At 45.6% G+C, this 25,209-nt stretch overlaps 2 protein-coding genes across 3 annotated transcripts in view; one reads left to right on the plus strand and one right to left on the minus strand.

Annotated features, from left to right (window-relative positions):
* The window catches only part of XPOT (exportin for tRNA), a 66,586-nt gene extending 55,712 nt beyond the window's left edge, over window positions 1-10,874 (minus strand). The window contains exons 1-2 of one of the 2 annotated variants that reach the window (XM_084631252.1): window positions 10,796-10,874; window positions 8,653-8,849 (exon numbers count right to left, since the gene is read on the minus strand). The gene's annotated coding sequence lies outside the window, so the exon portion shown is untranslated. Of the gene's footprint in view, window positions 1-8,285; window positions 8,445-8,652; window positions 8,850-10,795 lie in introns of those variants that run through there. The other variant, XM_084631251.1, reaches the window with a different exon arrangement.
* A 6,528-nt stretch (window positions 10,875-17,402) lies between these two features.
* Window positions 17,403-23,109, plus strand: RPL18A (ribosomal protein L18a). The gene is made up of 5 exons (XM_084631269.1): window positions 17,403-17,537; window positions 18,320-18,499; window positions 19,529-19,658; window positions 22,142-22,251; window positions 22,966-23,109. Exons 1-5 carry the CDS (start codon window positions 17,520-17,522, stop codon window positions 23,056-23,058), a joined length of 531 nt encoding a protein of 176 aa, XP_084487395.1. The 5' UTR covers window positions 17,403-17,519; the 3' UTR covers window positions 23,059-23,109.
* Window positions 23,110-25,209: the final 2,100 nt, after the last annotated feature.

The following is a 25,209-nucleotide window of genomic DNA, read 5'->3' on the forward strand; positions in this document are numbered from 1 at the left end:
GATACTCCAGTTTTGTAGGCAGAATTGTGTCTTTCTAAGGAGCTCACCATATCAGCATCTCACCACCATTTACACACAGTTTAGAAACAGCAATAATCCCCTGACGATAAAGGAACAAAATTGTGAAACCTCATTTCCTGTAGCAACAGATTTAAGACCTTTACTCAGGTTTAGGGCTGTTGATTAATTAGTTAACTCATGCTATTAACTCAAAAAAATTAATTGCAATTAATTGGTTTTAATCGCACTGTTAAACAATAGAATACCAATTGAAATTTATTACATATTTTGGATGTTTTTCTACATTTTCAAATATATTGATTTCAATTATAACAGAATACAAAGTGTACACTGCTCCTTTATATTTCTGATTACTAATATTTGCACTGTAAAAATGATTAAAAAGGATTTTTCAATTCACCTCACACAAGTACTGTAGTGCAATCTTTGTCATGAAAGTTGTAAATGTAGATTTTTCTTACATAACTGCACTCAAAAACAAAACAATGCAAAAAAACTTTAGAGCCTACAAGTCCAATCAGTCTTACTTCTCATTCAGCCAATCGTTAAGACAAACAAGTTTGTTTGTATTTATGGCAGATAATGCTGCCCACTTCTTATTTACAATGTCACCAGAAAGTGAGAACAGGCATTCGCATAAGACTTTTGTAGCTGGCATTGCAAAGTATCCACGTGCCAGATATGCTAAACATTCATATGCCCCTTCATGCTTCGGCCACCATTCTAGAGGACATGCGTCCATGCTGATGTCACTAGTTAAAAAAATAATGCATTAACTAAACATGTGAATGAACTCCTTGGGGGAGAATGGTATGTTTCCTGTTCTATTTTACCTGCATTCTGCCATATATTTAATGCTATAGTAGTCTTGGATGATGACTCAGCACGTTGTTCATTTTAAGAACACTTTCATTGCAGATTTGACAAAACAAAGAAAGTACCAATGTGAAATTTCTAAAGATAGCTACAGCACTCGACTCAAGGTTTAAGAATCTGAAATGCTTTCCAAAATCTGAGAGGGACAAGGTATGGACCATGCTTTCAGAAGTCTTAAAAGAGCAACACGCTGATACGGAAACTACAGAACCCAAACCAACAAATAAGAAAATCAACCTTCTGCTGGTGGCATTTGCCTCCGATGATGAAAATGAACATGCGTCGGTCCACACTGCTTTGGATTGTTATCAAGCAGAACCCATCATCAGCATGGAAGCATGTACTCTGAAATGGTGGTTGAAGCATGAAGGGACATATGAATCTTTAGCACATCTGGCATGTAAATATCTTGCAACACCAGCTACAACAGTGCCGGGCGAACACCTGTTCTCACTTTCAGGTGACATTGTGAACAAGAAGCGGGCAGCATTATCTCCTGTAAATGTAAACAAACTTGTTTGTCTGAGCAACTGGCTGAACAAGAAGTAGGACTGAGTGGATTTGTAGGGTCTAAAGTTTTACATTGTTTTATTTTTGAATGCAGCTTTTTTTTGTACATAATTCTATATTTGTAAGTTCAACTTTCATGATAAAGAGGTTGCACTACCATACTTGTATTAGGTGAATTGAAAAATACTATTTGTTTTTTATAGTGCACATATTTGTAATTAAAAATAAATATAAAGTGAGCACTGTACATTTTGTATTCTGTGTTGTAACTGAAATCAATATATTTGAAAAAGTGAAAAACATCCTAAAATATTTAAATAAAAGGTATTCCGTTATTGTTTAAAAATATTAATTTTTTTAATCACTTGACAGCTCTACTCAGAGTATGTTTACATGATAGAGCCTAGGCCAGCATAGCTGTGTCACATACCCCATTAAAGTAGATGCAGGAGTAGTAGGGTTCCTACACTGACAGAAAAACTCCTACCACCTCAAATGATGTTAGCCATGTCATCAGCAGCCCTGTTCCATTGACATAGCTGCAACTATACTGGGTGTTTTGTCAGCATTGTTATGCCAGTCAGGGGTAAGGTTTATTTTCATACCCCTGACCAACACAGCTATGCTGACAATCTTACGTGTAGGCCAAGCCTTAGAAGGAATAAAATCTAGGTGGGTATATTTCCTAAAGGACTCATCCAGAGCTATTCCACTTCCATGAAGGCTTGCATGAACTAATCAGTCTTGCAACAAACTCTGGAAGTGGCCTACTTAGGCTCAGTTTCAGGCCTAATATATACTTAAAAGTTTTGCGGGCACAGCTAGGAATTGGGGGGAATGGGGGAAACGTACATCCCTAATACATAGGGCTAGCTGGCAAAAGTCCTGGAGTAGATGCAGTTACTCTAGCAAAAAAGTCCTTTCATTGGTATAGCTTATTTCAATCAGGGAAGTGGTACAGTTCTTTTGCAGGTATAAACTGTGTCTACACTAGGGGTGTTCACCAGTATAACTATGCTGGCAAAACCTTTCTAGGCCAGCACAGTTATACTGAACAGAAGGATAAACAAAAATAAATCTGCGACGAGGGTTTTTTATTTCAAAAGGGCTGACTTTCAAAAATTAAGGAATTAGTTAGGGAAATGGATTGGACTGAAGAACTTATGGATCTAAAGGCAGAGGAGGCCTGGGATGACTTTATGTCAAAGCAGCAGAAGCTATCAGAAGCCTGCATCCCAAGAAAGGGGAAAAATTCATAGGCAGGAGTTGTAGACCAAGCTGGATGAGCAAGCATCTCAGAGAGGTGATTAAGAAAAAGCAGAAAGCATACAGGGAGTGGAAGATGAGAGGGATCAGCAAGGAAAGCTACCTTATTGAGGTCAGAACATGTAGGAATAAAGTGAGACAGGCTAAAAGTCAAGTAGAGTTGGACCTTGCAAAGGGAATTAAAACCAATAGTAAAAGGTTCTATAGACATATAAATAAGAAGAAAACAAAGAAAGAAGAAGTGGGACCGCTAAACACTGAGGATGGAGTGGAGGTCAAGGATACTCTAGGCATGGCCCAATATCTAAACAAATACTTTGTCTCAGTCTTTAATAAGGCTAATGAGGATCTTAGGGATAATGGTAGCACGACAAATGGGAATGAGGATATGGAGATAGATATTACCATATCTGAGGTAGAAGCGAAACTCGAACAGCTTAATGGGACTAAATCGGGGGGCCCAGATAATCTTCATCCAAGAATATTAAAGGAATTGGCACACGAAATTGCAAGCCCATTAGCAAGAATTTTTAATGAATCTGTAAACTCAGGGGTTGTACCGTATGATTGGAGAATTGCTAACATAGTTCCTATTTTTAAGAAAGGGAAAAAAACAAGTGATCTGAGTAACTACAGGCCTGTTAGTTTGACATCTGTAGTATGCAAGGTCTTGGAAAAAAATTCTGAAGGAGAAAGTAGGTAAGGACATTGAGGTCAATGGTAAATGGGAAAAAATACAACATGGTTTTACAAAAGGTAGATCATGTCAAACCAACCTGATCATCTTCTTTGAGAAAGTAACAGATTTTTTAGACAAAGGTAACGCAGTGCATCTAATTTACCTAGATTTCAGTAAGGCGTTTGATACCGTGCCACACGGGGAGTTCAGTTAAAATGGAAAAGATGGGGATCAATATGAACATTGAAAGGTGGATAAGGAATTGGTTAACAGGGAGACTACAGCGGGTCCTACTGAAAGGTGAACTGTCAGGCTGGAGGGAGGTTACCAGTGGAGTTCCTCAGGGATCGGTTTTGGGACCAATCTTATTTAATCTTTTTATTACTGACCTCGACACAAAAAGTGGGCGTGCGCTAATAAAGTGTGCGAATGATACAAAGCTGGGAGATATTGCCAATTTAGAGAGAGACCGGGATATCAATCAGGAAGATCTGGATAACCTCGTAAACAGAGTAATAGTAATACGATGAAATTTAATAGTGAGAAGTGTATCATCATGCATTTAGGAATTAACAACAAGAATTTTAGTTATAAGCTAGGGACGCATCAATTAGAAGTAATGGAGGAGGAGAAGGACCTTGGAGTACTGATTGATCACAGGATGACTATGTGATATGGCCATGAAAAAAGCTAATGTGGTCTTGGGATGCATAAGGCAAGGTGTTTCCAGTAGAGATAAGGAGGTTTTAATACCGTTATACAAGGCGCTGGTGAGACCTCACCTGGAATACTGTGTGCAGTTCTGGTCTCCCATGTTTAAGAAGGATGAATTCAAACTGGAACTGGTACAGAGAAGGGCTACTAGGATGATCCTAGGAATGGAAAACCTGTCTTATGAAAGGAGACTCAAGGAGCTTGGCTTGTTTAGCCTAAGTAAAAGAAGGTTGAGGGGAGATACGATTGCTCTCTACAAATATATCAGAGGGATAAATACCGGAGAGGGAGAGGAATTATTTCAGCTCAGTACCAATGTGGACACAAGAACAAATGGATATAAACTGGTCATCGGAAAGTTTAGACTTGAAATTAGACGAAGGTTTCTAACCATCAGAGGAGTGAAGTTTTGGAATAGCCTTCCAAGGGAAGCAGTGGGGGCAAAAGACTTATCTGGCTTTAAGATTAAACTCGATAAGTTTATGGAAGAGATGGTAGGATGGGATAACATGATTTTGGCAATTAATTGATCTTTAAATATTTATGGTAAATAGGCCCAATGGCCTGTGATGGGATGTTAGATGGGGTGGGATCTGAGTTACTACAGAGAATTCTTTCCTGGGTATCTGGCTGGTGAATCTTGCCCATGTGCTCAGGGTTCAGCTGATCGCCATATTTGGGGTTGGGAAGGAATTTTCCTCCAGGGCAGATTGGAAGAGGCCCTGGAGGTTTTTCGCCTTCCTCTGTAGCATGGGGCATGGGTCACTTGCTGGAGGATTCTCTGCTCCTTGAAGTCTTTAAACCATGATTTGAGGACTTCAATAGCTCAGACATAGGTGAGGTTTATCACAGGAGTGGGTGGGTGAGATTCTGTGGCCTGCATTGTGCAGAAGGTCAGACCAGATGATCATAATGGTCCCTTCTGACCTTAATATCTATGAATCTACACTAGGTGTGTTCACCAGTATAACTATGCTGGCAAAACCTTTCTAGGCCAGGCCTACACTAAAATGTTAGTTTGACCTAGCTACATCGCTCAGGGATGTGAAAAATCCACACCCCTCAGTGACACACTTAAGCTGACCTAACCCCCGAGGCAGACAGAGCTCAGTTGATGAAAGAACTCTTCCTCTGATCTTGTATGGCCTCTCGGGGAGATGTATTAACTACAGCCCCCTCCACCACTGTAGTCTCTACACTGAAGTGCTACAGTGGTGCAGCTTCAGCATTTCTAGTGAGGACATACTCCTAATGCAGACAAGGCAGGTCCACACTACAGAATTACTTCAATATAACTACATCACTCAGGGTGTGAATAATCCACACTCCTGAGCGGCAGTTATACTAATCTAAATGCCGGTGTAAACAACTAAATTTCTCCCCCCGATATAACTACCACTCCTTGCAGAGGTGAATTAACTATGCCAACAGGCGAGCTCTCTCCTGTCAGCATAGAGCATCTTCATTAGAGCGCTACAGCAGCTCAGCTAAGCTGATACAGCATTTCAAGTGCAGACCTGCTCTCAGTCTGATCTTCAGTGATAGTTAATTCTACAAACAATGACTCTCTCCTGAGATCATCCTGGCTGCCACTAGAAAGTGAGAGTTCCCTCAGTCTTAGAAATAGACTTGCATAGACTGGGGTTCTCAAAACATTTTTTGTTGGCCTCAGTGCAGGCACCAACTCTTGCTGGTGGCTGCCCTGGAGCTGAAGCCCGAGCCCCTCCAACCCTGAGAAAGTGGGTCAGGAACTCCACGGCCACCTGCTGAGTCCCAGGTTCCTCTGGTGCCACACACACACCAACCCATGTGTCTCCAGAGGCACTACCCGGAGCTCCCTAGGAGGCTGTGCGGTGCAGGATACCGATCCCTGCTGCTAGTGCCAGCAAACACTAAGGTGGCTCATCCAGGAGCAACAGCTTGGTGCTGCAGGGAAGGGCCACTGCTTTGCTTCCTCCCCTCCCAGGAGGCTGTCGTGGCCGCAAAATTCCACTGGTGGCCACATGTGGCCATGGTGGAGGCATTTGAGAAACGCTGAACTAGCAGACCATTCTGTAGGAGTAACACTTTCTCAATGTACTTATGTTGCAATTTTGGACAGGTCAGTTATTTCCTTAGAACAACTTGCTTTAACTATTCATATACATTGTGTAATACAAATTTGATGTAATAACCCACGTGTAATAATTCTTCAATGACACAGTACTTAATGTAAGAGTTGTACCTCTGCCTGGTGCTCCTGCTAGCAAGCCCCAGTATAATATAAAGTTCTCATGTAAGACAACATTTTGAAGCTCTAGGGTAGTATTCTTAGTACAGCATGTACTATTAATTAGAAGTTATTACATTTCAATGAAGAATGCACAAAACCTTACTGGAGCTCATCATAAGGGCTCCCAAACCAGAATCAGCCACCTTAACAGGAAATTACATTGGAATGAAAGAAAATTAACTGAATAAGTCTGAAGTGATTAACTTCTTATGGTGAAATAGGGTTCTCTACCTCCTCAATGGCTGTACTAATATTGCTTCCTCTCAAAGACCCCAACACCACCATTATTTAGTAACTCAAAGGACTGCCAGTGAAAGAAGCGAGGTATTTCCACCCCATTATCCCATCTCAGGATGGGAAACAGAAGTAATTCAGTTACTATCCTATCTGTTACTGGCACATCAATAAGGAGTGACAGCACTCTCTTCCTATAGCAGGGGTGGGCAAACTTTTTGGCAAGAGGGCCACATCTGGGTATGGAAATTGTATGGCAAGCCACGAATGCTCACGAAATTGGGGGATGGGGTGGGAGGGGAGGGATCCAGCCGGGGGTGCAGGCTCTGGGATGGGGCCAGAAATGAGGAGTTCAGGGTGTGGGAGGGGGCTCCGGGCTGGGGCAGAGGTTCAGGGAGTGTGTGTGATGGCTCCGGCTGGGGGTGTGGGCTCTGGGGTGGGGCTGGGGATGAGAGGTTGGGGGGCAGGAGGGTGCTCCGGGCTGGGAACGAGGGCAGAAGGGGGATCAGGGCTGGGTCAGGGGTGCAGGCTCCAAGTGGCGCTTACCTCAAACAGCTCCCAGAAGCAGCGGCATGTCCCCTCTCCCCAGCTCCTATGCGGAAGCACAGCCAGGCAGCTCTGCACACTTCCCTGTCTGCAGACGCCACCCCTGCAGCTCCCATTGACTGTGGTTCCTGACCAATGGGAGCTGCGGGGGCGGCACTTGGGGCGGGAGTAGTGCGTGGAGCCTCTTGGCTGCCCCTACATGTATGAGGGGGAGAAGGGACATGCCACTGCTTCCGGGAGATGTGCGGAGCAGGACAAGCCCCAGACCCCACTCCCCAGTGGGACCTCAAGGGCCAGATTAAAACATCTGGAGGGCCGGACACAGCCCCGGGGCCATAGTTTGCCCATCCCTGTCCTACAGCATGAAGCCTCTGCAGCGTTTGGCAAAGGATTAAGGCAAATTCTGATCACCCATCTAGCAGTATATATTGTGCTTGTTTTAAGAAAGAAGGAATAACCCTAGCGCCTACCAAGGAGCATGGGACATTGAAATGATTAGTCAGTTCCCTTACTGCATGCTGGATTCTGAAGAATGGTTAATTTCACTCTGTATACAGATGTGAGAAAAGGAGACTTCATTGGTTCATATGTTGAAGGTGATCTTTGCAACCATAACCGCTAGAGATTTATTTCAAATTAAAGCAGAAACTCTACAGAAATGGATGGTGTTGGAGACGACAGGTGTTAACAACACACGCACAGCGGGTTATGTTTCAAGTTTAAAGAAAACCCACTCCCATTTCCCAGAGCCTTTGAAGGCCAGGGGGGAGTCGAGGAGCGCTCCGAGTCAGACGCTGCCAGGCGGACGAGCAGCCCCATTACAACGCCCCCCGCGATGCCGCACGGGCGGAGGAGCCACCCTGCCGCGGCAAAGGCGCGGAGCCCCATTTCAAAGCTGCCGAGAGAAGGCCAGGCAGGCTCCGGCATCAGAAAAGCCCGGTCCAGAGCCAGCCAAGTATGCGGCGAGGGATCCCCGCCCGGCAGGGAGCCCCGCGGCCCGCAGCGGGGGACACGCGCCCCTACCCAGCCGCGAACACGCGCTGGCCCACGCCGCCGTCCGGCCACCCCAGCCGCGGGCAGCGCCCCTCTCCCACAGGAGCGGCGGGCTGGGCTGAGTCAGAGCCGCGTGAGTCCCCCGCCCGCCGCCCGCCCCCGTTCCCCTAGTACCTTCCCGGTCACTCCATGCCGGCAGCGCCGCCGGCTCCGCTTCCCACAGCTCAGAGACCGCCCCAACCATGCAGAGCGAGCCGGGCCTCGCCGCGCCCGCGCGCCGCCTCCGTCGGCGGCAGGGAGAGGGGACGCCGCTGCCGCCCCTGGAGCGCGCGGGGCAGCCGCGCGGGTGAGTCTGGCTGCGTGTCCCGGGCGCGCGTAACCGTGTGGTGTCGCGCCTCTAACCAGGGAAGGAGACGCGTCCCCGCCCCCTCAGCCACAGCAAGGGACTATAGTTCCCAGCATGCTCTGCGGCTCCCCCTCGCGGAGGCGCCAAGGCGTCACTGGCAGAGAGCGAGCGGTATTTCCCCTTCCTGACACTCACCTTTCTCCTCCAATAGATCAGAGCGCTGCCTCGCATGCGGTGATATAGAGTCTCCACAGGATGCATGGCATGTTGGGATATGTAGTCTCCACAGGCCTCAAAAATGCAGCTGTTGCGTGGCACATTGTATAAATCTGAGTGTTATTAACCCACTGCAGGCTGCCCTTTGGCTTCCTTTACACGCACACTTTGCTTCTCTACAAAAGAAAAAGGACACTAAACTTTCTAAACTACTACATGCTACAAGGGGCCACAGCAATGGTTCCCTCAACCCACCTAGCAATATTGTTAACCTATCCAACTATACTCTCAGCCCAGCAGAAGCAGCTGTTCTATCTCGGGGCCTTTCCTTCTGCCCCTCCACCCCCACGAACATGATACAGTTCTGTGGTGACCTAGAATCCTATTTTCGACGTCTCCGACTCAAGGAATATTTCCAAAATACCTCTGAACAACATACTAATCCACAGAGACCTCCCTACCAACACTACAGAAAGAGGGATTCTAGGTGGACTCCTCCTGAAGGTCGAAACAGCAGACTGGACTTCTACATAGAGTGCTTCCGCCGACGTGCACGGGCTGAAATTGTGGAAAAGCAGCATCACTTGCCCCATAACCTCAGCCGTGCAGAACACAATGCCATCCACAGCCTCAGAAACAACTCTGACATCATAATCAAAAAGGCTGACAAAGGAGGTGCTGTTGTCATCATGAATAGGTCGGAATATGAACAAGAGGCTGCTCGGCAGCTCTCCAACACAAGTTTCTACAAGCCATTACCCTATGATCCCACTGAGAGTTACCAAAAGCAACTACAGCATTTGCTCAAGAAACTCCCTGAAAAAGCACAAGATCAAATCCGCACAGACGCACCCCTGGAACCCCAACCTGGGATATTCTGTCTACTACCCAAGATCCGTAAACCTGGAAATCCTGGGCGCCCCATCATCTCAGGCATTGGCACCCTGACAGCAGGATTGTCTGGCTATGTAGACTCCCTCCTCAGGCCCTACGCTACCAGCACTCCCAGCTACCTTCGAGACACCACTGACTTCCTAAGGAAACTTCAATCCATCCGTGATCTTCCTGATAACACCATCCTGGCCACTATGGATGTAGAAGCCCTCTACACCAACATTCCACACAAAGATGGACTACAAGCCGTCAGGAACACTATCCCCAATAATGTCACGGCTAACCTGGTGGCTGAACTTTGTGACTTTGTGCTTACCCATAACTATTTCACATTTGGGGACAATGTATACCTTCAGATCAGCGGCACTGCTATGGGTACCCGCATGGCCCCACAGTATGCCAACATTTTTATGGTTGATTTAGAACAACGCTTCCTCAGCTCTCGTCCCCTAAAGCCCCTACTCTACTTGTGCTATATTGATGACATCTTCATCCTCTGGACCCATGGAAAAGAAGCCCTTGAGGAATTCCACCATGATTTCAACAATTTCCATCCCACCACCAACCTCAGCCTGGTCCAGTCCACACAAGAGATCCACTTCCTGGACACTACAGTGCTAATAAACAATGGTCACATAAACACCACCCTATACCGGAAACCTACTGACCGCTATTCCTACCTGCATGCCTCCAGCTTTCACCCTGACCACACCACACGATCCATCGTCTACAGCCAAGCTCTGCGATACAACCGCATTTGCTCCAACCCCTCAGACAGAGACAAACACCTACAAGATCTCTGTCAAGCTTTCTTACAACTACAATACCCACCTGCTGAAGTAAAGAAACAGATTGATAGAGCCAGAAGAGTTCCCAGAAGTTACCTACTACAGGACAGGCCTAACAAAGAAAATAACAGAACGCCACTAGCCGTCACCTTCAGCCCCCAACTAAAACCCCTCCAACGCATTATTAAGGATCTACAACCTATCCTAAAGGATGACCCAACACTCTCACAAATCTTGGGAGACAGGCCAGTCCTTGCCTACAGACAGCCCCGCAACCTGAAGCAAATACTCACCAACAACCACATACCACACAACAGAACCACTAACCCAGGAACTTATCCTTGCAACAAAGCCCGTTGCCAATTGTGCCCACATATCTATTCAGGGGACACCATCACAGGGCCTAATAACATCAACCACACTATCAGAGGCTCGTATACCTGCACATCCACCAATGTGATATATGCCATCATGTGCCAGCAATGTCCCTCTGCCATGTACATTGGTCAAACTGGACAGTCTCTACGTAAAAGAATAAATGGACACAAATCAGATGTCAAGAATTATAACATTCATAAACCAGTCGGAGAACACTTCAATCTCTCTGGTCACGCAATCACAGACATGAAGGTCGCTATCTTAAAACAAAAAAACTTCAAATCCAGACTCCAGCGAGAAACTGCTGAATTGGAATTCATTTGCAAATTGGATACTATTAATTTAGGCTTAAATAGAGACTGGGAGTGGCTAAATCATTATGCAAGGTAGCCTATTTCCTCTTGTTTTTTCCTACCCCCCCCCCCCAGATGTTCTGGTTTAACTTGGATTTAAACTTGGAGAGTGGTCAGTTTGGATGAGCTATTACCAGCAGGAGAGTGAGTTTGTGTGTGTATGGGGGTGGGGGGGATGTGAGAAAACCTGGATTTGTGCTGGAAATGGCCCACCTTGATTATCATGCACATTGTAGGGAGAATGGTCACTTTGGATGAGCTATTATCAGCAGGATAGTGAGTTTGTGTGTGTGGTTTTGGGGAGGGGGGTGAGGGGGTGAGAGAACCTGGATTTGTGCAGGAAATGGCCCAACTTTATTATCATGCACATTGTGTAAAGAGTTGTCACTTTGGATGGGCTATCACCAGCAGGAGAGTGAATTTGTGTGTGGGGGGGTGGAGGGTGAGAAAACCTGGATTTGTGCTGGAAATGGCCCACCTGATGATCACTTTAGATAAGCTATTACCAGCAGGACAGTGGGGTGGGAGGAGGTATTTTTTCATATTCTCTGTATAAATAAAGTCTGCTGCAGTTTCCACGGCATGCATCCGATGAAGTGAGCTGTAGCTCACGAAAGCTCATGCTCAAATAAATTGGTTAGTCTCTAAGGTGCCACAAGTACTCCTTTTCTCCTTACAATGTGTATGATAATCAAGTTGGGCCATTTCCAGCACAAATCCAGGTTTTCTCACCCTCCCCCGCCACACACACACACACACAAACCCACTCTCCTGCTGGTAATAGCTTATCAAAAGTGACCACTCTCCTTACAATGTGTATGATAATCAAGGTGGACCATTTCCAGCACAAATCCAGGGTTTAACAAGAACCTCGTTGGGGGGGGGGGGGGGTAGGAAAAAACAAGAGGAAATAGGTTCAAAGAGAAACAGCAGAACTAAAACTCATTTGCAAATTTAACACCATTAATTTGGACTTGAATAGGGACTGCGAGTGGCTGGCTCATTACAAAAGCAGCTTTGCCTCTCCTGGAATCAACACCTCCTCATCTATTATTGGGAGTGGACTACATCCACCCTGATCGAATTGGCCCTGTCAACAATGGTTCTCCACTTGTGAGGTACTCCCTTCTCTTCATGTGTCATTATATAATGCCTGCATCTGTAATTTTCACTCTATGCATCTGAAGAAGTGAGGATTTTTACCCACAAAAGCTTATGCCCTCTGTGTATATAATGTCTTCTGCCGTTTCCACGGTATGCATCCGATGAAGTGAGCTGTAGCTCACGAAAGCTCATGCTCAAATAAATAGGTTAGTCTCTAGGGTGCCACAAGTACTCCTTTTCTTTTTGCGAATACAGACTAACACGGCTGTTACTCTGAAACCAAATAAATCTGTTAGTCTTTAAGGTGCCACTGGACTCCTTGTTGTTTTTGTGCATACAGACTAACACAGCTCCCCCTGATACTTGAAGGCCTTCATTGTAATTGCTGTTGAGGAGAGCTGAATGGGAGAAGGGAGGTTCTGCAGAGAAACTTGGCCTGGGAAGTGGAATGGGTAAATACACAGAGCCACCTCTCCTGCTTAGATGTAGTCTTGGGAACTTATTAGAAGTTGACTTAAGAATACTTGCTTTGTGTATTTTGACATGTGATGCTGACAATTTGTGTTTTAATGATTATAAAGCTTTACCTTTTTGAAGTTCCATGTCTACGGTCATTAAAAAAATTAGTCTGTCCTCTTCCCATTGTATGATTCCCCTGCATAATTTCCTACAACTATGAAAATTTAAATCAATACAAATTGAAAAAATGCTTTAAAATAAACATCAGTGTTATCTGTCAAAATTATAAAAAATGACTTCTGCCAAGCTTAGTTATATGTTAAACAATCTTTATAGAAACTGTCAGTAGAGCAGTCTCTAGGATGCCAGTCAAACACACTAAAGGGAAAGGAGTACTTGTGGCACCTTAGATATTGACCAATTTATTTGAGCATAAGCTTTCGTGAGCTACAGCTCACTTCATCGGATGCATACTATGGAAGTGTAGAAGATATTATTATATACACACAAAAAGCATGAAAAAGTACCTCCTCCCACCACACTCTCCTGCTGGTAATAGCTTATCTAAAGTGATCACTCTCCTTACAACGTGTATGATAATCAAGTTGGGCCATTTCCAGCACAAATCCAGGTTTTCTCACACACACCCCCAACACAAACTCACTCTCCTGCTGGTAATAGCTTATCTAAAGTAACCACTCTCCTGTTATAATTATTCAAGAATTATAACATTCATAAACCAGTCAGAGAACACTTCAATCTCTCTGGTCACACAATTACAGACATGAAAGTCGCTATTTTACAACAAAAAAACTTCAAATCCAGACTCCAGCGAGAAACTGCTGAATTGGAATTCATTGGCAAATTGGATACAATTAACTTAGGCTTGAATAGAGACTGGGAGTGGCTTAGTCATTATGCAAGGTAGCCTATTTCCCCTTGTTTTTTCCTACCCCTCCTCCCCCCGACATTCTTGTTAAACCTTGGATTTGTGCTGGAAATGGCCCACCTTGATTATCATACACATTGTAAGGAGAGTGATCACTTTAGATAAGCTATTACCAGCAGGAGAGTGGGGTGGGAGGAGGTATTTTTTCATGCTTTTTGTGTGTATATAATAATATCTTCTACACTTTCCACAGTATGCATCCGATGAAGTGAGCTGTAGCTCACGAAAGCTTATGCTCAAATAAATTGGTTAGTCTCTAAGGTGCCACAAGTACTCCTTTTCTTTTTGCGAATACAGACTAACAAGGCTGTTACTCTGAAACCAGTCAAACACACTGATTTACTAACTCATAGTTAAATCAACAAATAATGCATAAATACAATAGCTGTTAATAATTTTACTTTTTATACAAGTGCACAAGCAAAATGGTGGAAACTTATATCAGTTACTGTTTCTGGGTAGGTTCAGCTTGAGAGGCGTCGAAGCATGTTCAGGTTAACATCGGCAAGCTTTGCATATGTAGATAGGCGGTACCTATTGGAGGCTTAACCTCCCCAAACCTTGTGCCACCAGGGCGGAGGTGCAGTGGTGGATTTGGAGCCCTTGGAAAAATCTCCCCCCCCCGCCATGACCCCCGGGCCGCAGCCAGGGCTGGCCTTACCATGAGGCGAACTGAGGCAGCCACTTCAGGTGTTAGACTGTGGGGGGACGCCACTAGGACCCAGAGTGTAGAAAATTGTGTCTGCTGCTGGTGCATATGTATTCTCTCTGCTCTAGGTGCACAGAGATGATGGAGTGCTGTGCTGTGCTGGAGGAAGGAGGGCACAAGAGACATAACAGCCTGGCAAGAGAAAAGGTGAGAGGGAATAACAAAAAGCAGCAGAAGCTGCAGGGAGAGAGGAGGAGTAGCCTCTTATGTACCTCTCTAGCACCCCCAGGAGCCTGGACTGATTAACACCAGCTTCTCAGGGAGCTTCCTGTTTCCTGCTGCTTCCCTGAACCCACCTGAGGCGAACAGGAAGTCAACTGAAGTAGTAGGAGCCAGTTAGGCCCTTAAGACGCTGATATCTTCCCTCACTCAGACACCTCTCTAGCTCTAAGACCTCCCGCTCCAACTGCCCTATCACTGCATCCCTCCGCCGGGTGGCACCCTGGGTGTAGTTGCAGCAGAAGAGCTGTGCCTGCACCTTCCCCACATCCCACCACCACCTCGCCGAGGGAAAGGCACGCCGCTGCCCCCGCCAGGCCAGCCAAAACTCCCGGAAGGACGCCACGAAGCCCACATCCTCCAGCAAGCTGTTATTAAGATGCCAATAGGCCGGCCCTGGCCTCTCTGGACTGAGATACACATGGGGGATGTGGGGGCAGGGGCTAACCTTCCCTGCCTACAGCTTAACAGGGAGGAGTGGAAGGCGCCCCTGGGATTGGGGGGGACAGGGTAGGGGGAAAGCGACCGCTCCTCCCTGCTGGAGGGCACGCAGGGGAGGAAGGTCTAGAGGGAGGGGCAGGGTGGTGAGGGAGAGGGATGGGGCTAACCACTCCTCCCTGCTAGGCTGTGTTCAGGGAAGGAGGGTACCAATGGGCGGGGGACTACAGGAGGGACGGGGCGGGGGAAAGGGAAGAAGTAACCGTTCCTCCCCTCTAGTACTGGATTTACCACGGCACTGGGCCCACGGTCCAAAGGGGCCCCAGCCCGGCCTGCTCTTCTCTGCTCACCCCCCGTGGGGGCAGAAGCTTGATGCTGCCGGCTCCTGCTGCAACAGGACAGGCTTTGCCGGCAGCCAAGCTCCTCCACCGCCTCTTCCCTGGAGGGTGCTACCTTCCCTCCCTTCCCCGCCCTCTCTCCCTGCCCCCGATCAGCTGTTTGCCGGCAGGAGGGAGGAAGAAGAGCAGAGCTGCACACTCCCTGCTCTGGAAAGGAGGAGGAGAAGAGGTGGGGGCAGGGCCTTGGGGAAGGGGCTGGAATCGGGGCATACTCCCTCCAGCCCCTGCCATGAGCACCTCCATGCAGTGATGAGCTGCCAAAATCTTAACAACCAGTTCCCTCCTCATCCCACGAGGGGGTCGTGGCCCACCCTCACCCTCCAGGACTTCTGCCCCGCCCCAGTACTCCTGCCCCATCCAACCCCCCACGTTCCTTGACACCATCCCTCCTGGGACTCCCTCCCGCCATCCCCCCCAGAACCGGGCAGGAGGGTCTTGTGGGCCACCGTAGTGGGTGCCCACCCTGCCCTGCCCCTAAGAGCCAGAGGGACCTGCCAGGGGGCGAGGTGGGGAGTCCCCGCCGTGCTGACCTCGGGCAGCTCCCAGGAAGCATTTGGCAGGTCCCTCTGGCTCCTAGGGGCAAGGTAGCGTAGCTGGGGGGGGAGCAGCCACTCCCCCACTGATCACATCAAAAGTGGTGCCTTAGGCACCAACTCCGTGGGTGCTCCAGGGCTGGAGCACCCATGGGGAGAATTTGATAGGTGCAGAGCCCCCACTGGCAGCTCCCCACCCCGCGCCCAGCCCCAGCTCACCTCCACTCCACCTCCTCCCCTGAATGCACCGCCCCGCTCTGCTTCTTCGCCCCTCACCCCTACCCCCAGCTTCCGCGAATCAGCTGTTTGCGCGGGAAGCCTGTGAGAGCTGAGAAGCAAGTGGTGGCTTCGCACTCAGGCCCAGGGAGGTGGAGGCGAGCTGGGGCAGGGAGCAGTTCCCCTGCGCGCCCCCTGGGGTTACCTGCTGCGTCATGGGCAGCCCTCCTCGTGCCCCCCCACCCCAGCTCACCTCCGCTCCGCCTCCTTCGGCCTGAGCCCGAAACAACCCCTTGCTTCTCAGCCCTCCCAGGCTTCCCGCGTGAACAGCTGATTCGCAGGAAATCGGGGGGTGGGGGAGAGAAGCAGAGCGGGGTGGCACACTCAGGGGAGGAGGCAGAGGTGGAGCAGAGGTGAGCTGGGGCCAGGCGGGGAGCTGCTGGTGGGTGCTCTGCACCCAACAAATTTTCCCCATGGGTGCTCCAGCCCTGGAGCACCCACGGAGTCGGCGCCTAAGGTGCCACTTTTGACAGGTTGTTAAATTTATTAGCCCTTTTAGAACCGGTTGTCCCTCGCTTCTAAATTTAACAACTGGTTCCAGCAAACTAGTGCGAACCAGCTCCAGCTCACCACTGCCTCCGTGACCCCAGCCCACACCCCCAGGCCTCTGCCCACCCTGACTCCTGCACCCCACCACATACCCCCAGCCCTGACTCCTGCACCTCCACACCTACCCAGGCCCCCCATTCCCTGACTCCTGCAACCCCCCCCCCCCACACACACATCTCCACCCTGAGCACCAAGCGGGAGCTCCTGCACCCCCCCGCCGCCATTCCCTCCTGCACCCCTCACACCAAACAGGAACTGCCCCAGGTAAGAGCTTCACATCCCAACCTCCTGCCTCAACCCTGAGCCCCCTCCCTCACCCTAGCTCCTGGCCAGAACTTGCACCCCAATGTTTTTTTACATTTTTTTTTAATCAAGCGCTCTTATCCAAAGCGCTTTACAACAGTTAGCTAACGGCTCCCACGCAGTAACAGCCGCAGCTGCCAGCAGCAGTCAGCCAGCCTGGCAGCAGGGACCCATAGGTGGTGGTGGTGGTGGTGGTGTCCTTGCTTCTCCCTCTGCAGGCCCGCGGTAGGCTGCCAATGCCCCCCACAGCAGCCTAAGGGAGTCATTGCTCCAGCCACCAGCAGGGAAGCCCAGGGAGGCCAACAGAAGGCCAAGGAGGCCAATAGAAGCTTGTCTGAGCTTTGATTGACTGATGCTACGACCAGTAGGAGTCTTTCGTGCAACCAATAGGCGTTTAGCATGATTAAGCGGGCGTCCCTTCCTGCGGAGGGGGTGACGTGAGGCTGGAGCGCAGGCGTCCCTTCCTTTTCTGGGTGGCAGCGAGCGAGGCAGCACTATGAAGGCGTCGGGCACAGTAAGCGTGGCGCGCCGGGCCTAGCGGGTTGCGGCTGGGCGGCCTCGGCCCGGGTTTGGGGGTGGGGAAGGCTCGTCACTGGTACTCGGGCCGTTCTGGCGGGTCCTGCCCGTCCGGGTCGCCGCATCTTTTCCTCAGGGAGCGAGCGGCCAACATGGCGGCCGCCAAGAACGTGAGGCTGGGGAGGCCGCGCAGAGCGGCGCCGCAGCCAGCAGGCGCCCCCTTCGTTGGGGCCGGCCTCAGGCGCCGGGTTACGAGAGGCGGGTCTGGGTTCGTCTCCGCGCAGGCCGCGTGTGCCCCAGACGCTCCCCCTTCAGGCCCCGCAGACCGCGGCCATGCTCCGAGGCCTGGCGGGAGCGCACGGCCTGGCCGGGCCAGGACCTAGGCAGCCGGGTCTCGAGGCCCCGTAATCGCTCGCGGCTTTCTGGTTAGAGCGAGTGCCGCAAGAGGCTCTGACCCCATTGTACAGCGCGCAAAGCCTGAAGGCCGTTGCTCTTCCTGAGTGATGCTCTCCGCGGGGAATAAGAGGAGCCGAAGCGCTTGTGGAAGCGAAGGGCCTGGCGAGATCCTGTAGGAGAGCTGGACTCGGCCATAGTGTTTATTGTCCGTGGGACTCTCAGCTGTAAGCTGCTTCCCTCAGCATTGCTGTCTGCAGTAGCTGGGGGCTTCCTACATACATCACTGCTTATGCGATCTCGCGCCTCGCTGTAGGGCTAAAACTGTCTTGCTTTTGCCTCTGAACATTGGAGGGTTTTTTCATTCTCTCTCTCTCTCGTTTGTAGCTGAGGGAGTACAAAGTTGTTGGGCGATGCCTTCCTACTCCTAAATGTCCGACACCACCCCTTTATCGGATGCGTATCTTTGCTCCTAATCATGTTGTTGCCAAGTCCCGTTTCTGGTACTTTGTGTCTCAGCTGAAGAAGATGAAGAAGTCTTCTGGAGAAATTGTGTACTGTGGACAGGTATGGTCTTAAAAAGAAAAAAAAATACGTGGTCTTGGAAATTTTTGGGATTTTAGTTGTTTTTATATATTGGAATGGAATTATTTATAAAAGAGCTTATCATGTCACTGACAGTGAAATTAAACTTTTCACCTGTCACATTTTGTGTACCTGAAAATCGAACTTCTACTTTCCACAATAATTAGGAACCATGAATATTTTAAAACTAAATGCATTAGATCAGCCTTGCAAAATCATGACAGATAATCCTTAGACATAAACTACGCTACTGCTGGTCCCTTCCCCACCTCCAAAAAATACAGTAATAGAGAACTAATATTTTATTTCCTGCTTAGAAAATACTTGCTCTAAGGTCTGTTTTCAAGACTGGTTTCATTTTTAAGTGGTCAACATCATAATTGTAAAACCGTTCCCTGGCTTACTTTGGTATATGTCAGATTTGAGATTCGTCTAAACCTTCTAATTCTAATCTGTTTTGTAATTCTATACCATCCCTGTTGCAAAGTCCATGATATTAAAATGAAATTTTCTTTTTGTAAAACATTTTCATCATTGGCACACTCTCTCTTACTCTTCCCTCAATTGGAATTTTAAAAAGTAACTGAAACAATTAGATTTAATCTGATTTTTTTTTTTTTTTAATAAAATCTAAGTTTTGGGGCTAACCTGATAATTGAAGCATAGTTTTCAAAAGTGACTAGGGAAAGTCATGCTGAAAGTAACAGGGACTTGTACTCCTAAATCACTCTGTGTCTCTGAAAAATCTGTCCTCCTCCCTTTGGAAAGCTGCTTACTTACCTGGGTAGAAAAATCTACTCACCTACCCTTTACCATGATTGATGACCAAAAAAAAAAAATGATTGTGTGTGTAAAAACAAAAAACTCCCAAGATGATAGAATTCTGCAATATGCTTCAACTAGAAGTTTAATGTGGTGTTCTCCCAAGCTGCTGTTTTATTATTCAATACACAGTGCATCAGTGAGGTAATGTTTTTATCTCTGGTTCTTTCTTCACTTTTATAACCTCAGGTATTTGAAAAGTCCCCTTTGCGGGTGAAAAACTTTGGTATCTGGCTACGCTATGATTCTCGTAGTGGAACCCACAACATGTACAGGGAATACAGGGACTTGACAACTGCTGGTGCTGTTACACAGTGCTGTAAGTAGATATTTGTTGGAACAAAGAATAATCTTTTAACAGTAGTATGTGTAAGATCTCATGCAGCATTTGAGAAATTGAAATAGATATATAGGAAAACCTTGGTGAAGGTGGTGACTGCATTCAAATAACAGTACAACTAGATTCTTTGAAAAGCAAATTAAAATGGTTGGAACTATTTGAACACCTGACTAGTAGTGATTGCTGGAGACTTTCCCCCAACCAGTATTTCTTATTCTCTTAAACCTCTTTTGAACATACCCTTCTGAAACTGTTTATGCTTAGCTTCTGCAAAAAAAAAAATTTTTTTTTTAATTTTTAGTAAAATTAAAGAAGCTGTTTTGGTTATACAGTTGTGTAAAGTTCTAGTTTGATGCTCTTCCAGTTCAGGTTATTTCTTGCATCATACTTGAGTGCTCAAAAATTGTTAAAAATAAAAATTATTGGTTCCTCAGAAAATATTTTTGGAAGAATCACTAAGGCTCACCCTTCTTTTTTGCACAACACTTAATAGTATTTTGGACTTGATTACTTTTTAATGTTCTTGTTGAAGTCTTACAAGCACCAAAGTGAGGAAATTCAGATATATTTCATTTGGCCATATGGAGCATATTAATACTTTATCATCCATGCCATGTGGAAAATACCTTTATGTTTTGTAACAGAGTGAATTTTTGCGGGAACTGAATTGCCTGAAATCTTTTGTATAGAAGATAACTGGTGTGTTGGCCAAAAAGACCTCATACCCTCTGTTTACAAAGGGTCACAAGTAGACCTTAAGTGTGAGCCGGTACGACATCGTGCATCAACTATGGGAAAAGGACTGAGACTTTTTCCATTGGACCATATGAACTGGAACCATAAACTCAATTTAACATTAAATCCCACCAAATGAGGGTAAATCCATCCTCATCATCGTATCCACTTGTTATACTCCACACATGAACGTAGCCATTATATGAACAACATACCCCCATATCTCAATGTCTGTACTTTGTTTGACCTGTTAAACTTTTACCCCCAATCGGGGAGACTGCATATTATGTATTCCTTATGCCACCCGTTCCTAAACCGAATTTCGCACCCCTTGATGATCTGTACCTTATTCCCTGATATCCAGAAACTTCTATGCTTAAACTCTGTACTGTTTTCTTTTTACTTCAACATCTTAATTATTAAATCTGATAGACTAATGATCTGTTGTGTTGAGATATCTGGGGCTACCTCAGATTCCATGTGCAGTTACTATAGTGGGTGATATTTTTTTCATTCTCAATATAACATTACTAGTGCATTTTAATTTGTGTTTAAAACACTTTGCACACAAAAACCCAAAGAATATTATTTTTAGTAATAGTGTTCTTGTCATGTGTGCAAATATCATATGTACCTTGTCGCCTTTCAAGAGCTGACATGCTTTTGAAAGTGAAACTGAAGGTCCAACATAAAACTTTCTGCATATTCTCTGTTAAATTAACTCATTTTATCAAATTAAGTTTTAAACTCAGCAGTTTACTATTCTATGAGTATTTTAGATATCTAATCTGGTTCAAGCAATATAGTTGAGAGCTTGGTCAGAATTCCTTGAATGCCCATCTTACATCTGAGTTGTAAACTCCTGAAAGCTGAGGATTTATATGGAAATGTGTGTTTTGCCTTTGAGAGCATTGTAGTAGGCACAATAATATGGTGAGATAGCAATGTCTTTTGAAACTGGTAATTAGCACTTGAGATCCTGGTATCCACAGAATTACTGAACAAAAAGGTTAAACTGTACTTAATGTTGTGTATGTGGTTTATACATGATGAGCACCAATAATTGGAGCCCTTGCTTTGAGGTATAAAGATGGCTTCAGATTTCTTTGAGAATCTATTTCAAATGTGAACCTTCAGGTCTATCAGGCCCTTGCATATTTCTTGTATTAATCGAGGACTTTGAACAGTGCTAAAGTTAGTGACTTTTTTAAAAAAGCTAGAAACTTGGGGTTGTTATACTTAAAGAATAACTCAGCCATTTGAAAGTATGGAAATAGTTATTGTACCCAACTTACATTGTCCAGTATTCCATAATTTTAAGTATAGCTCCTCATTCACTAACTTCTTGCCCAAAAAATGTGGACTACACATGCAGAATTGTACCTTTTTTGAAGAATTCTGGTGTATGTGGGAGGTGTCAGCACCTGACTTATAATGAAAAGCTTCAGTAGAGACTGTTGCTCCTCTGTTAATAATCTTCCTGACTAGAATAACTGTAGGGAAAGTATAGGAAAAAATGTATTACCAAGCTGCAGTTTCAATTATACTGTGCAAGTCAGCTGTTAAATATAATATGCAAGAATAATGAATTTCATAGTAAGGACCTCTGTTTAAGAAAACATGCTACATGTAAGCAATTTCAAACTGCACAGTGGAGATGAAAAAATATTGTGAATTGTGTTGTTTAAAGTAAATGAGATAATGTTAACATCACCCTGATGTTACAGACCGTGATATGGGTGCCCGCCATCGTGCTCGTGCTCACTCTATTCAGATCATGAAGGTTGAGGAGATTGCTGCTAGCAAGTGCCGTAGACCTGCAGTCAAGCAATTCCATGTAAGTGAAACAAAGTAAAACAGTGGTTGGTGGTGCTCATTGTAACACACAAAATGAGACAAAATCTCTTACCTAGAAGTTTGCACTAAGTTTACAGGATGTACTATGCTGATTAAAAATACAGAGTGTTGCATTGCAGTCCAACAATTATTTTATATAGCAGAGATGTATTGAGTCAAACTTACATGTATGCTGTTGTAACTTGGAATCATGGGTCCTTTAGTGCTAGAACTAGTTGAGTGAAACTACTGATCAAAATCAGTTTGATTTCTTTCCGTACTCACGTGCTGTGAGTGAGCTGTTTTAAGTACAAAAAGTACATCTAGTCTTACAGCTATGCTGAAACAGGCTTATTTCAATATAGTTATCTTAACTTGCAGAAAAGGCAGCTCTGTATAGAAAGGTGTTAGTAGTTATGTCTTATATTTGTATTACCCAGGACCTCATTGTGTGAGGTGCTGTAAAAACACAGAATAAAAAGACAGTCCCTTCCCCCAAAGAGCTTAGAAACAGTAGCCTTCAGTTGTTTCTAGCTTCTAGTAACCCTGATCCATGGAAATGCTTGTTGCTCTGATATCTAATACAGATTAGATATGAAGGTTAGAAGTTGAACTTTCTAATTCACTTATCGTGACTTATTTTTCATAGTGTGTGTATGACCTGAGATAATTGCAAGATCGATATAAATGAAAACTAACACTTTCTCCCTTACAGGATTCGAAAATCAAGTTCCCTCTGCCACACAGAGTTCTGCGTCGTCAGCACAAACCACGTTTCACCACCAAGAGACCAAATACATTCTTCTAAGTGCAAGAACGTTCTGTTTGCTCTGTGTTACAATAAAATTCTTATTGGAAAGCTCTTTGACTCTAATTTGCAAGACCTAGTTTTGAAGGAAATGCTGCTTAGAACACTTACTACTGCATGGACAGCCACGGGAGGGAAGAAGTTTTAAACTCCAACTGAGAGGCTTGTTGCTGTAGTTCTATGACAGTTTTGCATCTTAATTTTTCTTCATGTGAAAGCTGCATAAGTATGAATATAGAGGCATGTGTAGTTCATAGTTAAAGCTGCTTTGAGCTTTTCAGTCTAAGGGATTTTAATCCTGCTTTGTTGTGCACTTGGTTAATGACTATTAGGCTTTGTATACACTACCACTTTATAGTGCTGCAAGTTTCAGTGCTGTAAAGTGTACCAGCGCTGGGAGTGCCCCTTGCTGGTGCCACGACTAGACAGCCACGTTCCTAGTGAAGATATGCCCTTAGTGTCAACATTTATTGTGCACATCAATGAAAATTTACAAAAATTTATAATACTTTTCAACAGACCCTCATCCCTGGAGTTAACAGCCTTGCCTATTGGTTGTTGCTTGCATATTGAACCTTTCCAATGTTCTAAAATATATCTACACTTTCAATATTTAAAACATACTCGGCCACCCACATCTGCTTCTCACCACTTATATAATCAAAAGTTATTCCCACCCCATACATTCCTTCTGTCTCTTCCTTCAGCTGTCTTCTGTGGGGAGAAAGTCTTCCAGTATGTCTGGAATGTCCACAAATATGGACCAAGTGGGGAAGAAAGAATTAGGAGTTGAGAGTCCCTCAAAGAACACTTTACAACTTTGTTGTACATATAAAGCACTAGTGTCTGTATTGATTCCATGTACAGAAGGAAAGGAATGGTCTCGCGACCTTGACCAAACTACTTAGACCTTTAAAGATAAATGCTTGCACTTTTAATGTCAGCCAGAAAACATCAGACAGCTGAGACAGCACTGGTGTTACAGGGTGCTGAATTTCTGGCCTACAGTACCTGAATGGACTAGAGCACAGTAAACTAATGCATAAGTGACAACGGTCACGCTGCACAAAGGGGAAAAAAGCTGCTATTTGCAGCCCAGGCTTTCAAAAGTTTCTCAGTGACTAGTCTGATTTACAATTAGTGCCTTTCTTCCAACTGATGCTGTTTTACTGCAACTCACTTGTTCTGGGTGCTTTCTCTGCATGCTCATACACCTGATTTTATCTGGATTAAACCTGTGCTCAATCTCATTTATGCTGGGACATATGACCTAATATTTAAGGATTAAAGTGTAAGATACAAAACTATTATCTTTATGGAAAGTTTGTTTTGAAACAAAATGGAAACTGGTAATTGACCAATTGGAGTTAACAATTGAGTGACAGTTGTTTATAAACTTCAATCTCAACATAGGATATGCTACTGCAGCATCCTGGATCATGGTAACTACTTTGCATTATGTACTTTAAGTATGACACAAATCCCCTTTCACGCTAAGAAGCTCAAACTGGGGAAATGTTAACTATGTAAAATCATAATTTGAAAATTGCATACATCCTACATTAAACTGTCTCACTGAAAATAACAGTATGTTATTCTGCCCTGCTACTAGGAGTAAACTATACTACATCAGCTAGAATTAGTCACTATATCATAAGAAAGGCCTGAATACAGCTCCTAATCAAGCTACATGGGCCTGGACACTACAAACATGTCAGTATAACTATGTTGTTATGGTATGTGGAAAATCTACACCCCTGAGTAATGCATTTATACTAACCTAACTTCCAGTGTGGATAGTGCTATGTTGACGGGAAGACTTCTGTTATCAACATAGCTACTGCCTCCTGAGGAAATGGAGTACCTATGCCAATGGGAGAAGCTCTCCTGTTGGCATAGGTAGCGTCTTCACGAAGTGCTACAGTGGGGCAGCCGCAATGCTGTAACTGTAGACAAGTGCTTAGTACCATCGTGTCCTCTCTTTCCTTCCTCTAGGGATGGGCATATTTCCAGTGTTCCTGGACTGTGCATTGCATAACTTTTAAAACATGATTCTTGTAGATCCACGCTGATCAAATCATACAGAGAATTGAACTGTCCCACCTCTGAAAAAATTTGGGACATCTCCTACTCCCAATTTGCTTTATCATA

This window comes from Lepidochelys olivacea (assembly GCF_965140295.1).
Source record: "Lepidochelys olivacea isolate rLepOli2 genome assembly, chromosome: 1".
NCBI lineage: Eukaryota > Metazoa > Chordata > Testudines > Cheloniidae > Lepidochelys > Lepidochelys olivacea.